Source organism: Salvelinus fontinalis, chromosome 11, assembly GCF_029448725.1.
Source record: "Salvelinus fontinalis isolate EN_2023a chromosome 11, ASM2944872v1, whole genome shotgun sequence".
NCBI classification, from domain to species: domain Eukaryota; kingdom Metazoa; phylum Chordata; class Actinopteri; order Salmoniformes; family Salmonidae; genus Salvelinus; species Salvelinus fontinalis.
Window position 1 is genome coordinate 25,162,858 of NC_074675.1, and position 15,490 is coordinate 25,178,347.

General features: G+C 44.5%; 1 protein-coding gene across 1 annotated transcript in view; it reads right to left on the reverse strand.

Annotated features, from left to right (window-relative positions):
* LOC129865360 (cyclic AMP-responsive element-binding protein 3-like protein 2) overlaps window positions 1-15,446 on the reverse strand; it is a 35,132-nt gene extending 19,686 nt beyond the window's left edge. The window contains exon 1 of the mRNA XM_055938096.1: window positions 14,393-15,446. Coding sequence (XP_055794071.1) covers window positions 14,393-14,491 — 99 coding nt within the window. The 5' untranslated portion in view covers window positions 14,492-15,446. The remainder of the gene's footprint in view (window positions 1-14,392) is intronic.
* Window positions 15,447-15,490: the final 44 nt, after the last annotated feature.

Here is a 15,490-nt window from a genome sequence, read left to right on the forward strand (position 1 = left end):
CTGGCGTCCTTCAACTGTTGATCAAGCGTTCTCTCTGTGTAAGTGTAGTGGGTGTTGTTAAATGGAGTCACAGCCCCCTTCAGCATAAGGGCTTCCAGTGAAAAGCTTACATGCCTGCTGAGAGTAACAACTTGTTCAATCATGCATATATTAAGTTGTTCTGAAAGCACTCAAATACATGTCTCTCTGGTTGACATCGTCTAATAGGAAAATGATGTCAAACATGCAGGGGGAGAGCGGGATCAGAGAGGTGAAAGAGCTCTGTGTTTAGACTATGGGGCAGGAGTAGGCATGTTCCCCTCGACTGTCCCTTCCCCCACTCTGCCTCGGGGGAAGAGAGGAGGAGAAGTGGGGACAGCGTAGGAGGGAGAGAGGAAGGAGTAGGTTAGAGGGTTAAATAGGGAGCGGGTGAGAGAGATGGACGGATACGGAGTGAACACTTGTGAACAGCCCGGGAAATGGGTGCTGGGCGAAATAAAAATAAAAAAACGATTAAAACACAAACTACTGTGCCCTGACAAATGTCTGCTTCTGTCCTAAACAGCTTGTTCTAAATTCAAATCAAATGTTATTGGTCACATACACATGGTTAGTAGATGTTACTGCGAGTGTAGCGAAATGCTTGTGCTTCTAGATCCGACAGTGCAGGCAGCAGTATCTAACAAGTCCACAACAAAACCTAATACACACAATCTAGTAAAGGAATGGGATGAGAATATATAAGTATAAAATAAATGGATGAGCAGTGACAGAGCGGCTAAGATGCAATAGATAGTAAAGAATAGATAGTGAAGGATACAGTATATACAGTGGGGCAAAAAAGTATTTAGTCAACCACCAATTGTGCAAGTTCTCCCACTTAAAAAGATGAGGCCTGTAATTTTCATCATAGGTACACTTCAACTATGACAGACAAAATGAGAAAAAGAAATCCAGAAAATCACATTGTAGGATTTTTAATGAATTTATTTGCAAATTATGGTGGAAAATAAGTATTTGGTCAATAACAAAAGTTTATCTCAATACTTTGTTATATACCCTTTGTTGGCAATGACAGAGGTCAAACGTTTTCTGTAAGTCTTCACAAGGTTTTCACACATCATTGCTGGTATTTTGGCCCATTCCTCCATGCAGATCTCCTCTAGAGCAGTGATATTTTGGGGCTGTTGCTGGGCAACACGGACTTTCAACTCCCTCCAAAGGTTTTCTATGGGGTTGAGATCTGGAGACTGGCTAGGCCACTCCAGGAACTTGAAATGCTTCTTACGAAGCCACTCCTTCGTTGCCCGGGCGGTGTGTTTGGGATCATTGTCATGCTGAAAGACCCAGCCACGTTTCATCTTCAATGCCCTTGCTGATGGAAGGAGGTTTTCACTCAAAATCTCACGATACATGGCCCCATTCATTCTTTCCTTTACACAGATCAGTCGTCCTGGTCCCTTTGCAGAAAAACAGCCCCAAAGCATGATGTTTCCACCCCCATGGTTCACAGTAGGTATGGTGTTCTTTGGATGCAACTCAGCATTCTTTGTCCTCCAAACACGACAAGTTGAGTTTTTGCCAAAAAGTTCTATTTTGGTTTCATCTGACCATATGACATTCTCCCAATCTTCTTCTGGATCATCCAAATGCTCTCTAGCAAACTTCAGACGGGCCTGGACATGTACTGGCTTAAGCAGGGGGACACGTCTGGCACTGCAGGATTTGAGTCCCTGGCGGCGTAGTGTGTTACTGATGGTAGGCTTTGTTACTTTGGTCCCAGCTCTCTGCAGGTCATTCACTAGGTCCCCCCGTGTGGTTCTGGGATTTTTGCTCACCGTTCTTGTGATCATTTTGACCCCACGGGGTGAGATCTTGCGTGGAGCCCCAGATCGAGGGAGATTATCAGTGGTCTTGTATGTCTTCCATTTCCTAATAATTGCTCCCACAGTTGATTTCTTCAAACCAAGCTGCTTACCTATTGCAGATTCAGTCTTCCCAGCCTGGTGCAGGTCTACAATTTTGTTTCTGGTGTCCTTTGACAGCTCTTTGGTCTTGGCCATAGTGGAGTTTGGAGTGTGACTGTTTGAGGTTGTGGACAGGTGTCTTTTATACTGATAACAAGTTCAAACAGGTGCCATTAATACAGGTAACGAGTGGAGGACAGAGGAGCCTCTTAAAGAAGAAGTTACAGGTCTGTGAGAGCCAGAAATCTTGCTTGTTTGTAGGTGACCAAATACTTATTTTCCACCATAATTTGCAAATAAATTCATAAAAAATCCTACAATGTGATTTTCTGGATTTATTTTTCTCATTTTGTCTGTCATAGTTGAAGTGTACCTATGATGAAAATTACAGGCCTCTCTCATCTTTTTAAGTGGGAGAACTGGCACAATTGGTGGCTGACTAAATACTTTTTTGCCCCACTGTACATATGAGATGACTAATGCGAGATATGTAAACATTCTTAAAGTGGCATTATTAAAGTGACTAGTGTTCCATTTATTAAAGTGGCCAATGATATCAAGTCTGTAGGTAGGCAGCCACCTCTCTGTGCAGGTGGTGGCTGTTTAACAATGCGATGGCCTTGAGACAGAAGCTGTTTTTCAATCTCTCTGTCCCAGCTTTGATGCACCTGTAATGACCTCGCTCTCTGGACGGAAGGGGGTGAACAGGCAGTGGCTCGGGTGGTTATTGTCCTTTTTACATTCCTGTGACATCGGGTGTTGTAGTTGTCCTGGAGGGCAGGTAGTTTGCCCCCGGTGATGCGCTGTGCAGACCGTACCACACTCTGGAGAGCCTTGCGGTTGTGGGCGGTGCAGTTGACCTCACCTCCTCCCTGTAGGCCGTCTCGTTGTTGTTGGTAATCAAGTCTACTACCGTTGTGTCGTCTGCAAACTTGATGATTGAGTTGGAGGCATGCATGGCCATGCAGTCGTGGGTGAACAAGGAGTACAGGAGAGGGCTGAGAACACACCCTTGTGGGGCCCCAGTGTTGAGGATCAGTGGATCCTACCTTCACCACCTGGGGGGCGGCCCGTCAAGAAGTCAAGGACCCAGTTGCACAGGGCAGACCCAGGGTCTTAAGCTTAATGATGTGCTTGGAGGGTACTATAGTGTTGAATGCTGAGCTGTAGTGAATGAGCAGCATTCTTACATAGGTATTCCTCTTGTCCAGATGGGATAGGGCAGTGTGCAGTGTGATGGCGATTGCATCGTCTGTGGACCTATTGAGGCGGTAAGAAAATTGAAGTGGGTCTAGGGTGGAGGTGATATGATCCTTGACTAGTCTCTCAAAGCACTTCATGATGACAGAAGTGAGTGCTACGGGGCGATAGTCATTTAGCTCAGTTACCTTAGCTTTCTTGGGAACAGGAACAATGGTGGCCATCTTGAAGCATGTGGGGACAGCAGACTGGGACAGGGATTGATTGAATATGTCCGTAAACACACCAGCCAGCTGGTCTGCGCATGCTCTGAGGACACGGCTAGGGATGCCGTCTGGGCCGGCAGCCTTGCGAGGGTTAACACGATTAAATGTTTCACTCACATCGGCCACGGAAAAGGAGAGCGCACAGTCTTTGGTAGCGGGCCGCGTCGGTGGCACTGAAATTCTTCAGAGAATGTAGGGCTACACAGACGTCAGTGGTAAGACGACACAGAGCGCAGGGAAATATGAGTACAGAGAGTCACTGGATCGTGTTGTAGAACTCGGATTACTAGGCCAAACTATATCCTTACTAGGCTATGGTAGATTTGGCTCCTCTCCCTTTTTAGGGCTGGGACACCATGCCCTACTCTAAAGAGAAACATAGACAACACCCAGTACACCACCCACACACAGAGAGAGAGAGACACACAGAGAGAGAGAGAGACAGAGGTAGAGACAGAGACACACACACACAGAGACAGAGACACACAAAGAGAGAGACAGAGGGAGAGACACACAGAGAGAGAGAGACAGAGAGAGAGACACAGAGAGACACACACACAGAGAGAGAGAGGGAGAGAGAGAGAGAGAGAGACAGACAGAGAAAAGGAGAGACACACACAGAGAGAGAGAGAGAGAGACAGAGAGACAGAGAGACAGAGAGAGAGAGAGAGAGAGAGAGAGAGAGAGAGAGAGAGAGAGAGAGAGAGAGAGAGAGAGAGAGAGAGAGAGAGAGAGAGAGAGAGAGAGAGAGAGAGAGAGGAGAGAGAGAGAGAGAGAGAGAGAGAGAGAGAGAGAGAGAGAGAGAGAGAGAGAGAGAGAGAGAGAAAAGGAGAGACACACAGAGAGAGAGAGAGAGAGAGAGAGAGAGAGACAGACAGAGAGACAGAGAGAGAGAGACACAGAGAGAGACAGAGAGAGAGAGACACACAGAGAGAGAGAGAGAGAGAGAGACAGAGAGAGAGACACAGAGAGACACACACACAGAGAGAGAGAGGGAGAGAGAGAGAGAGAGAGAGAGAGAGACAGAGAAAAGGAGAGACACACACAGAGACACACACACAGAGAGAGAGAGGGAGAGAGAGAGAGAGAGAGAGAGAGAGAGAGAGAGAGAGAGAGAGAGAGAGAGAGACAGAGAAAAGGAGAGACACACACAGAGAGAGAGAGAGAGACAGAGAGAGAGAGACACAGAGAGAGACAGAGAGAGAGACACACACACACACACACACACACACACACACACAGTACCAGTTAACAGCTAACCAGGGCCTCAAGTGAGGGAAAGAAAGGGTGAGTGTAAATGTAGCTGTGCTATAGAGTGTGGAAGCTAAGCTACCTGCTGAGGGTTAGGAGTAATGACCCCTCTCACACACACTAATTACAACCTTACAGTAACTATGAATGTCTGGCTTCAGAACAGAAGAAAAGCCAAATGGAGTGGAGGAAGACTTCACAGTGGAGGGGTTGGAGAAACTCTGGTCAAAAGTAGTGCACTATAAAAGCAAAAAGGTGCCATTTCCAAAGCAGCCATGGTTAAAGAGCAGCCGTTGCCTTGGTTACGTGACAGGAAGTTGAGTACGGTACAGGTACCTTCCAGTACCAAGGATGGTTTCTCTTCAATAAGGATTAATGAAGTTTGAGGAAGAGGCACCCAACACAACACAGTAGCCAGGAAGGAGAAACCCCCTGAAAAATGAGGGGGTCATCTTTCTAATGTGATTGTTATTGTGTTGAGTATTGCAAATTTCCTGTTGTCTGAAGAACCAGAATATCCAGTACAGCACCTCACCCTGGAGCATATTTAAGTGATAATGCCGAGGAAGCCGGTGTGGAAGATACATTTGCACGTCTCGGGCCAGCAAACCGTGCCAATACATCCTCCATGCACTGGCATCGAGGGCATTATCGCTTTTATACAACGGGTTACAAACATATTCAAATAATGATTGACATATTTTCATTATAAACATTATTTGGATTAATTTATTCATACTTCCACGAGATATAGTCCTGACACAAATCTAAAAGGTTGCTACCCAAGCCGGCTGGTTGTACGTTCCATCGGTTCGGTTGCCAGAGACACGACCCAGTCGTTCAGTCTTTTTGTTCTGTATCTATGGACACGACCGAGCCGTTCATTCTAAATGTTCCATTGCCATACAGGCAGGCAACGTTAGTATCCCTTGCTTGCAAGCTAGCCAACTACGGCTACCTTACCGTCACGTCAAACAGCGCCGCCAGAATAACAGCAAAGTAGCTGCATTTGCGTTTGTTTAAGCTGTTTTCTAGTGACATTTATTTGGATACGACCATAACAATGAGCTAATGGCTGGCATAGAAAAAGAGCTCTCTCGTCAGGACACTTGTTCAGAGGAGCTAACCAACCACACAGCTAACACAATCACTTCAAACTGAAAGTGGAAAGACAGCAAACCAAACTAGCAGCAGTTCGTTTCGTTTGACCTGTTTTCTATTGATAGTTCTTGGTGTGTGTGTGTGTGTGTGTGTGTGTGTGTGTGTGTGTGTGTGTGTGTGTGTGTGTGTGTGTGTATATCCATAAAAATGATGCTGATTCGTGATTTCGACTGGCTGAGATAAGCTGCCTGCCTGTCTGTCTCATACCTCCACGTGGGACATTACTACACCGTGGGACATTACTATGGGACATCTGGAGAACGAATATGAATACTGAAACAATGTTGAAAATATCAGAGAGACAGACAGGTTTATACAAATCTCTGCTGTTGAAAGCTAAATGTTAGAATGAAAGAAATGTGAGATAATGTCTAGTTGCTTTTTATAGTAGAGATCAAGTTTACAAATTGCCTGGCTGGGCTGATGAGACAGATTGCGCAGTCAGATGGAACAGAGTAAATAGGCATTTTAACGTCATGGATTTAGCTGGCGGTAACTTGTGGAATAGACACTGGCTGGAATGCGGTTTTAACCAAATCAGCATTCAGGATTAGAACCACCTGTTGTATAAAACAGGATAGCAACGTGACATACAGTTGAAGTCGGAAGTTTACATACACTTAGGTTGGGGTCATTAAAACTTGCTTTTCAACCACTCCACATATTTCTTATTAACAAACTATAGATTTGGCAAGTTGATTAAGACATCTACTTTGTGCGTGACACAAGTAATTTTTCCAACAATTGTTTACAGACAGATTATTTCACTTACAATTCTCTGTCAAAATTATGTCATGGCTTTAGAAGCTTCTGATAGGCTTGACATAATTTTAGTCAATTGGAGGTGTACCTGTGGATGTATTTCAAGGCCTACCTTCAAACTCTGTGCCTCTTTGCTTGACATCATGGGATAATCAAAAGAAATCAGCCAAGACCTCAGAAAAAATATTGTAGACCTCCACAAGTCTGGTTCATCCTAGGGAGCCATTTCCAAATACCTGAAGGTACCATGTTCATCTGTACAAACAATAGTATGCAAGTATAAACACCATGGGACCACGCAGCCGTCATACCGCTCAGGAAGGAGACGCATTGTCTCCTAGAGATGAACGTACTTTGGTGCGAAAAGTGCAAATCAATCCCAGAACAATATCAAAGGAAGATGCTGGAGGAAACAGGTACAAAAGTATATATTTCCACAGTAAAACTGTGAGTCCTATATTGACATAACCTGAAAAGCAACTCAGCAAGAAAGAAGCCACTGCTCGAAAAACCGCCATAAAAAAGCCAGACAGCGGTTTGCAACTGCACATGGGAACAAAGATCGTACTTTTTGGAGAAATGTCCTTTGGTCTGATGAAACAAAAATAGAACTGTTTGGCCATAATAACCATTGTTATGTTTGGAGGAAAAATGGGGAGGCTTGCAAGCCGAAGAACACCATCCCAACCGTGAAGCACGGGGGTGGCAGCATCATGTTGTGGGGGTGCTTTGCTGCAGGAGGGACTGGTACACTTCACAAAATAGATGGCATCATGAGACAGGAAAAATATGTGGATATATTGAAGCAACCTCTCAAGACATCAGTCAGGAAGTTAAAGCTTGGTCGCAAATGGATCTTCCAAATGGACAATGACCCCAAGCATACTTTCAAAGTTGTGGCAAAATTGCTTAAGGACAACAAAGTCAAGGTATTGGAGTAGCCATCACAAAGCCCTGACCTCAAACCCATAGAAAATTTGTGGGCAGAACTGAAAAAGCGTGTGCAAGCAAGGGGACCTACAATCCTGAATCAGTTACACCAGCTCTGTCAGGAGGAATGGGCCAAAATTCACCCAACTTATTGTGGGAAGCTTATGGAAGGCTACCCGAAACATCTACCTGAAGTTGAAGAATTTAAAAGGCAATGCTACCAAATATTAATTGAGTGTATGTAAACTTCTGGCCCACTTGGAATGTGATAAAAGAAATATAAGCTGAAATAAATCATTATCTCTACTATTATTCTGACATTTCACATTAACTTAAAATAAAGTGGTGATCCTAACTGACCTAAGACAGGGAATTTTTACTAGGATTAAATGTCAGGAATTGCGAAAAACTGCGTTTAAATGTATTTGGCTAAGGTGTATGTAAACTTCCGACTTCAACTGTAAATGATACTACATCTAAATATCTGCTGTACAGAAATATGATTTGTTCCTGAACACAAAGCGCCTAACATGCCTGGGAGGACTAACTGACAGTGACATGCAGAGGGAGGGAAGAAAGAGCTGTGGCATGACAGAAACACACCTACAAATAAACACGTGCACAGGGGCTAGGGCTGGAACAGGGACAAACACCACACACGTCAAAGCACATCATCATCGTCATCGAAAAAGCTTGACAGGCTGTCTAATCTATGCAAAGTGCACGGTACTTAACACACTCCATTCATTTGAATGTTTCACACACACACACACACACACACACACACACACACACACACACACACACACAAAAACAGCACCAAATCAGTGCACGTCCTCTCCCATGGAAATGATCCTCTCCTGAAACGAAGGAGCTGATATCGAACCGGATTAGGGCAGTGAGTGAATGTGGCCTTGAGAGCGTGAATGTGTCCGCGTGCGTTCACACATGTGTGCCATGTGTGTGTGTCCCAGACTGTGACCCTCTCTCCCAGCAGACATCACACAGACGGCCCTTTCAGCCTGGCGGGGAGAAAGAGGAGGTGGGGGTGTCGGTCTGTTATGAGGGGCCACACAGGATAAGGCTGCCCTGCCCCAGTGGAGAACAGGCATCACTCTGTCCACACACACAGCATGAGAGAGCCCGCTCTCTGTTTGACTAGCAGAGCGCGTGTGTGTGTGTGTGTGTGTGTGTGTGTGTGTGTGTTTGTGTGTGTGTGTGTGTGTGTGTGTGTGTGTGCCCTGTCCTTCATCGGCATGTCCAACCGGCACATACAGTACTGAGAGAGAGAAAGAGGGCTCTATTAAAATAAGACTGCCAACCGTACCCTCCATCTACCCCCTCTTAATACATCTCTGAGCTGATTGACGTATTGCACTTTATGTCCTCTGGCGATCAACTTTCTCAGAGAGAATATTCGCATGACACCACAGGGGAGGTTTCAGTAACCTGGGGTGGGATAACCAAACCGGCATGTCAGGATGATCCTGCTGCCTTTGGCTTCACTTCAATCAACTCAGATCCGTTTAAACCAGTCATAGCCTTTCCACTGAACACTCCTAGACATAATGGTTTATGAATATGTCCACATGTTAATACACTACACAAAACATATCTATAAAAGTATTGTTACTATTCAGACATAGAGAAATACAATCTGCCCATTCGGGCCTATCTCTACTCCCAGACCCCTCCTGTAGCGCTTACTCTTTCTAAATATGGTCAGAACAAACACAGAGGCATTGCTGGCGGGTGGCAGACATGTTGGTTTTGGGCACACAGACGTTCTCTTGTGGGCGGCCGGTGGCTTCAGATTTAGGACTCTTAGACCAGGGACTTCCTGTCATCCGAGTGCCTAGGCAGGGTGAGCTGAAGTAGCAGAGCTGTTAATGGGCTTTCCCTAACTAATCACTGCTATGACCTCACTGACTCAGTAGTGATATGGCTCATTCACAAAAGACACCTTTCTCTGTTCTCTTCAGTAGCTCTAACAGTACGGTCTGCGTCTCCAGTCTCCACCATACACTTAAGGGGGAAAAAGGTGCTATCTAGAACCTAAAAGGGTTCTTCGGTGGTCCCCAAATGAGAACCCTTTTTGGTTCCAAGTAGAAGCCTTCTGGTTCCAGGTAGAAACCTTTGGGTTCTATGTAGAAGCCTTTCCACAGAGAGTTCTACCTGGAACCAAAAAGGGTTCTCCTATGGGGACAACTGAAGAATCCTTTTGGAACCCTTTTTCTCCTAAGAGTGTGGCGATAAAACAACATTCTCACTAGAGGTCTATCCCTACGGTCTGCACAATGGCCACACTCTTATATATATTTTACCTCTTGGGGATGTCATTCGAAAACATAATGTTAACTTTCACTGCTATGCGGATGACAAACAGCTGTACATTTCAATGAAACATGGTGAAGGCCCAAAATTGCCCTCGCTAGAAGCCTGTGTTTCAGACATAAGGAAGTGGATGGCTGAAAACTTTCTACTTTTAAACTCGGACAAAACAGAGATGCTTGTTCTAGGTCCCAAGAAACAAAGATATATTCTGTTAAATCTGACAATTAATCTTGATGGTTGTAAAGTCGTCTCAAATAAAACTGAAGGACCTCGGCGTTACTCTGGACCCTGATCTCTCTTTTGACGAACATATCAAGACTGTTTCAAGGACAGCTTTTTTCCATCTACGTAACATTGCAAAAATCAGAAATGTTCTGTCCAAAAATTATGCAGAAAAATTTATCCATGCTTTTGTTACTTCTAGGTTAGACTACTGCAATGCTCTACTTTGCAGCTACCCGGATAAAGCACTAAATAAACTTCAGTTAGTGCTAAATACGGCTGCTAGAATCCTGACTAGAACCAAGAAATTTGATCATATTACTCCAGTGCTAGCTTCCCTACACTGGCTTCCTGTTAAGGCAAGGGCTGATTTCAAGGTTTTACTGTTAACCTATAAAGCATTACATGGGCTTGCTCCTACCTATCTTTCCGAGTTGGTACTGCCGTACATACCTACATGTGCGCTACGGTCACAAGACGCAGGCCTCCTAATTGTCCCTAGAATTTCTAAGCAAACAGCTGGAGGCAGGGCTTTCTCCTATAGATCTCAATTTTTATGGAATAGTCTGCCTACCCATGTGAGAGACACAGACTCGGTCTCAACCTTCAAGTCTTTACTGAAGACTTATCTCTTCAGTAGGTCATATGATTGAGTGTAGTCTGGCCCAGGAGTGTGAAGGTGAAAGGAAAGGCTCTGGAGCAACGAACCACCCTTGCTGTCTCTGCCTGGCCGGTTCCCCTCTCTCCACTGGGATTCTCTGCCTCTAACCCTATTACAGGGGCTGAGTCACTGGCTTACTGGTGCTCTTTCATGCCGTCCCTAGGAGGGGTGCGTCACTTAAGTGGGTTGAGTTACTGACGTGATCTTCCTGTCTGGTTTGTGCTGTGGTGGAGATCTTTGTGGGCTATACTCGGCCTTGTCTCAGGATGGTAAGTTGGTGGTTGAAGGTATCCCTCTAGTGGTGTGGGGGCTGTGCTTTGGCAAAGTGGGTGGGGTTATATCCTTCCTGTTGGGCCCTGTCCGTGGGTATCATCGGATGGGGCCACAGTGTCTCCTGACCCCTCCTGTCTCAGCCTCCAGTATTTGAAAGAACCGTGAGGACGTCAATCGGGAACTTCCCTTCAGCTTTTACAATACCACGATAATGACCGAGTATTATAAACCCATAGATTTATGACTAGATCCTAGAGAGTTCCTCCTTTGATCGTCATACAAGACTGCTACATGATTAGTTTATATAGAACGGTGGGTAGGCTGTACGCAAAATATAAATGACGTCTGTACGTAGACAGGAGAAGATGAATCATGTATGGAAAATGTATGATAGAAACAAAGCAATATTGCAGCTGTCTGATATTAGACGGGCTAAACCGCGGGATTTGCCAAATAAGACAAAAACAGGCCACAGGTGCATTACAACGAACAATGACGTATTCTAGATGTTTGCGAAAAACCGGACTGTAGCGCTTCGTAAATATTTAGGGCAGAGATAACAGTTTCTGTAAGCAAAAACCACATCAGTGTCTGTCATCAAGTCTACATGAAGCTTTTCTGCCTAAGTCAGCCAACTGTCTTTCCTGTAAGTTGCCTTTGCTACTGTAAGTGTTAGCATCGTGCTGTCGTTTTTCTAAGGACTGATCGGCCCTGGGTATATAAAACATCAAATTAAAATAACATCTGACAGTGTGTGACTGTCCTTCAGAATGACTATCTCCTAGCAGTCATCTGTGAAGAGCGGATGGGGTTTCGAAGAACGGAACGCGAGTGGTGTGGATATGTTGTTGTGGAGCGGAGAGGTTATGACTCCCACCTCTAAAAGACTCGTTGCGTTACCGTGTTAAGAAACAAGAGTAAATGTAGACATGCATGAGTAGCGAAGAGAGCATTGTACTATGCAGCCTCCTCGAATGCGGAGTGTTGCCTTTAAAGGGTGCGTTGCAGACGAGGCGTGATTGGGTTGAATTCCGGCCTTAAAACTTCTTCTTGATAGGGGGCGCAATTGAAACATATGGCAAAATATGCGTACCCATTTTAAACTGCCTATTTCTCATCCCCCGAAACTAGAATATGCATATAATAGTCAGATTAGGATAGAAAACACTCTGAAGTTTCCAAAACTGTAAGAATTTTGTCTGTGAGTTAAACAGAACTTTTATTGCAGGTGAAAACCTGAGAAAATTTCAAGCAGGAAGTGGCACTAATTTTGAGAGCTCTGTTTTTGAAAGCCTTCCTATAGCATATGTGAAGTCTCATCAATAAGACCTCTTTTTCTATGTCCTCCCTAAGGTGTCAACAGCTTTTAGACGTAGTTTCAGGCCTTTATTTTGAAGGATGAGCTTGTAAGAGCAAATTGAGCAAGTGGACAGGTGGGGGCTCTCCGGGTGAATCATGCGTAAATCTGAAAAGGTAGCCATTGTTTCTCTCGCCTTAGTGAAAAGCCAACTGTGCCGGTTGATTTATTATCGAATAGATTTGTGAAAAACACAATGAAGTTGGATCAGAAACAAGGGTTGGCATGTTTATGTGGACATTATGGATATCATTTGGAATTTTTTTCGCCGTTGTCGCGAACGCTTTTTCCTGTGAATTCCTGGGTCATGACGCAACAAACAAACGGAGTTATTTGGATGTGAAACATATCTTTATGGAACAAAAGGAACATTTGCTGTCTAACTGGGAGTCTCGTGAGTGAAACCAACCGAAAATCAACTAAGGTAAACGATCCATTTGATTGCTTTGCTGGATGTTGTTACCGAGTTACCTGACGCTAGCTGTTCTTATTGTTTTGTCGAGCGATCGATACATTTACACGAATGCATGTATTGCTTTCGCTGTAAAGCATCATTTCAAAATCTGAGACGACAGATGGATTAAGGAAAGGCGAAGCTGTGTTTTGCAATACTCCACTTGTGATTTCATGAAATTATATTTTATGATTACCCTCTGGCGCTAGGCTAGGCTATGCTAGTCAGGGTTTTTAATGACAGAAAACCCAGATCCGGGATGGGTAGCAATGAAAGGTTAATAAATCAATAGAAATGGAATGGGATAAAATGATTGTATTTCAATGTAAAGCACAGACGTATGCTCAACGTCCAGTCTTGCTAATGTTGAGTAAACGTTGGTCTGTGCCCAGCGGGAGGGACACGCAGGGAGATGTGCCATCCTCACTGACGGGAGATACAGGCGGGGGTCTCAGAGTTCACACCAATCAGTAACAAGGGAGGTGAGAGCTCTGCTCCGCAGCTGAGAACAGTTTGCATTGTTGTGAGATATGCCATGTCAACAAACCCCTGGGAGAGAAAGTGAGAGTGTGTGTGTGTGGGCTTCAAACCCAAGGAATGGAGAGGGGGGGGCGTGGGAGTCTTGAACAAAGACACTGCTCTATTCTCTTGCCATCTGAGAATATCAACCTTTTCTCCGCACACACACCTATGGACAAACATTAAGAATAAACTACGGGGTGAGTTGATGCCTATTCGGCAGCCAGTTAGCTAGGTGAATTGATCATGCTACTTTGTATGCGTTGTTTGTTGGCAACCTTGTACTTTACAAAGTTTTTGGAACAGATTCCTGTTGGAACGTTCCACAAATTATACCCACCCCACACACAGCCTGCTACTCACACCCACACAGCCTGCTACTCCCTCACACAGAGGCTGTACAGTTTCTTCTCACATAGCCTGGGATTTACGACTCACACAGGCTGTACGGTTCTGCAGGTCTGTGGACACAGTTCCCTGTTGTGGGTTCAGAACAATGGCTTTGCCGGGGGGCACAACACTGGTGCATGTTCTAGTGCAATGTGTGTTCTGGAGTTAGAGAACATTGGAACTAGGAAGGTGTAGATGGCAGAAGGGTTGGTCCAATACACAGAAACAAGACCAGCATGGTGTGGATTCGCTATGGTTTTAAGATTCCAGCTAGTACTCTAATCTAGGGCATTGGAAGAACGGGAAATGTAGTCAGTCACACCAAATATAGACAGCAGAGACAGTCTCAGCCTAGTGTACAGTAAGTGTCTGGTTCCCATCATTAACTCTGTCACCGCAAACCGAATAACTTATCAATTAGCCCATCGACCTACCTCACTCATGGTAGGTCAATAAAGGGGCTAATCATAGTTTGCATTGAAAATAGCACTGACTCAATTGAAATTCCTAACAAAAGAAAATAAACTGGATGGCATATGTTCATTAGCACCCCAGTGAAACCTTGAGAACCTTGGTATGGCAATCAATAATAATACAAGTGCTATTGACAAGTGTGGCAGTGGAATAATGGTTGGTAGCGTTTATATTTGCCTATCTATAACTTACTGTGCTGTATAAGACATGTTCGTTTTCTCCAGGCTCTGACAGCTCACTGAGATTCCTATCCCAGTGTAAAAAGGACTCAGTACTGTCCAATATTTCCATCCTTGGCGATGCGACCGCTCTGATTCCCAATGTGTCGTTAGATGACAGTTCCCTTGATGATGATACTTTGCAGCGCAGATAGCAAATACACTCCTTCACACACTTTGCAGCGATATCAACCGCAGAATGTTATTTTTTTTACTCCGTCCACGCAGTTATTTCAACTTCGGTGAAAAAAACGTAGTTATGCAGTTGAGGTAACTACAACGCCGTAATATACGCAGCAGTGCTGCCAACGAAGCAGTTATCCCCGAATGACAATATTAAAGGTGAAAAATAGAGTTAGATGAAGATTGCCCCGTGTTGGGTCTTGTTTATTTTCTTTGCACAGAGTTCTATAGACTTTTTCCTCCTCCTTTCCCTTGATGCAGTTTGCTACCCACACCAGAACAGACCAGACAGGCAGGAATGTGGGTGGGGGCGGGGACAAGACTAGCGACATCTAATTAGACTAAAACACTATAATGTTTGCATTCCATTTGCGTAGGTTGTATCAAGATAAAAGGGCAACATGCAATGCAATGGATACACATTTAGCGCAATATCTACAACGTACGTGGAGAAACTGTTCACATGAAAACTTTGCAAAAGTTTCGGTCAGAAATTGATGGAGAATTTGTAACTTCCACACTGCGAAAAAAAAAAAAAACACTCCTGTCCATCTGCGTCATACCAATCAAACGAGTCCTTCTATTCTATTCTAGTCTGACCGTCTGTGACTGACAGGGTTCTGCGACCAATCCAAAGCATTTGAGCCCGAGTATTTGATTGACAAGCGAATAAGCCAATTAAATCACATTAACGTACGGTTTTGTAACAAATCAGATAAAGACAAGAATTCTTAATTCTAAACACTGCCTCCCTGGAATGCAAATCAACCAATCAAGTTAAAGCTTTAAAAAAATAAGTGCTTGAGTAGCCAACTTTCTGCTGCAATAACTTAACTTTTTCTGCAACTCCCGAGTGGTCTGCCAAGGAACAGGCCAAAGACGACATTCT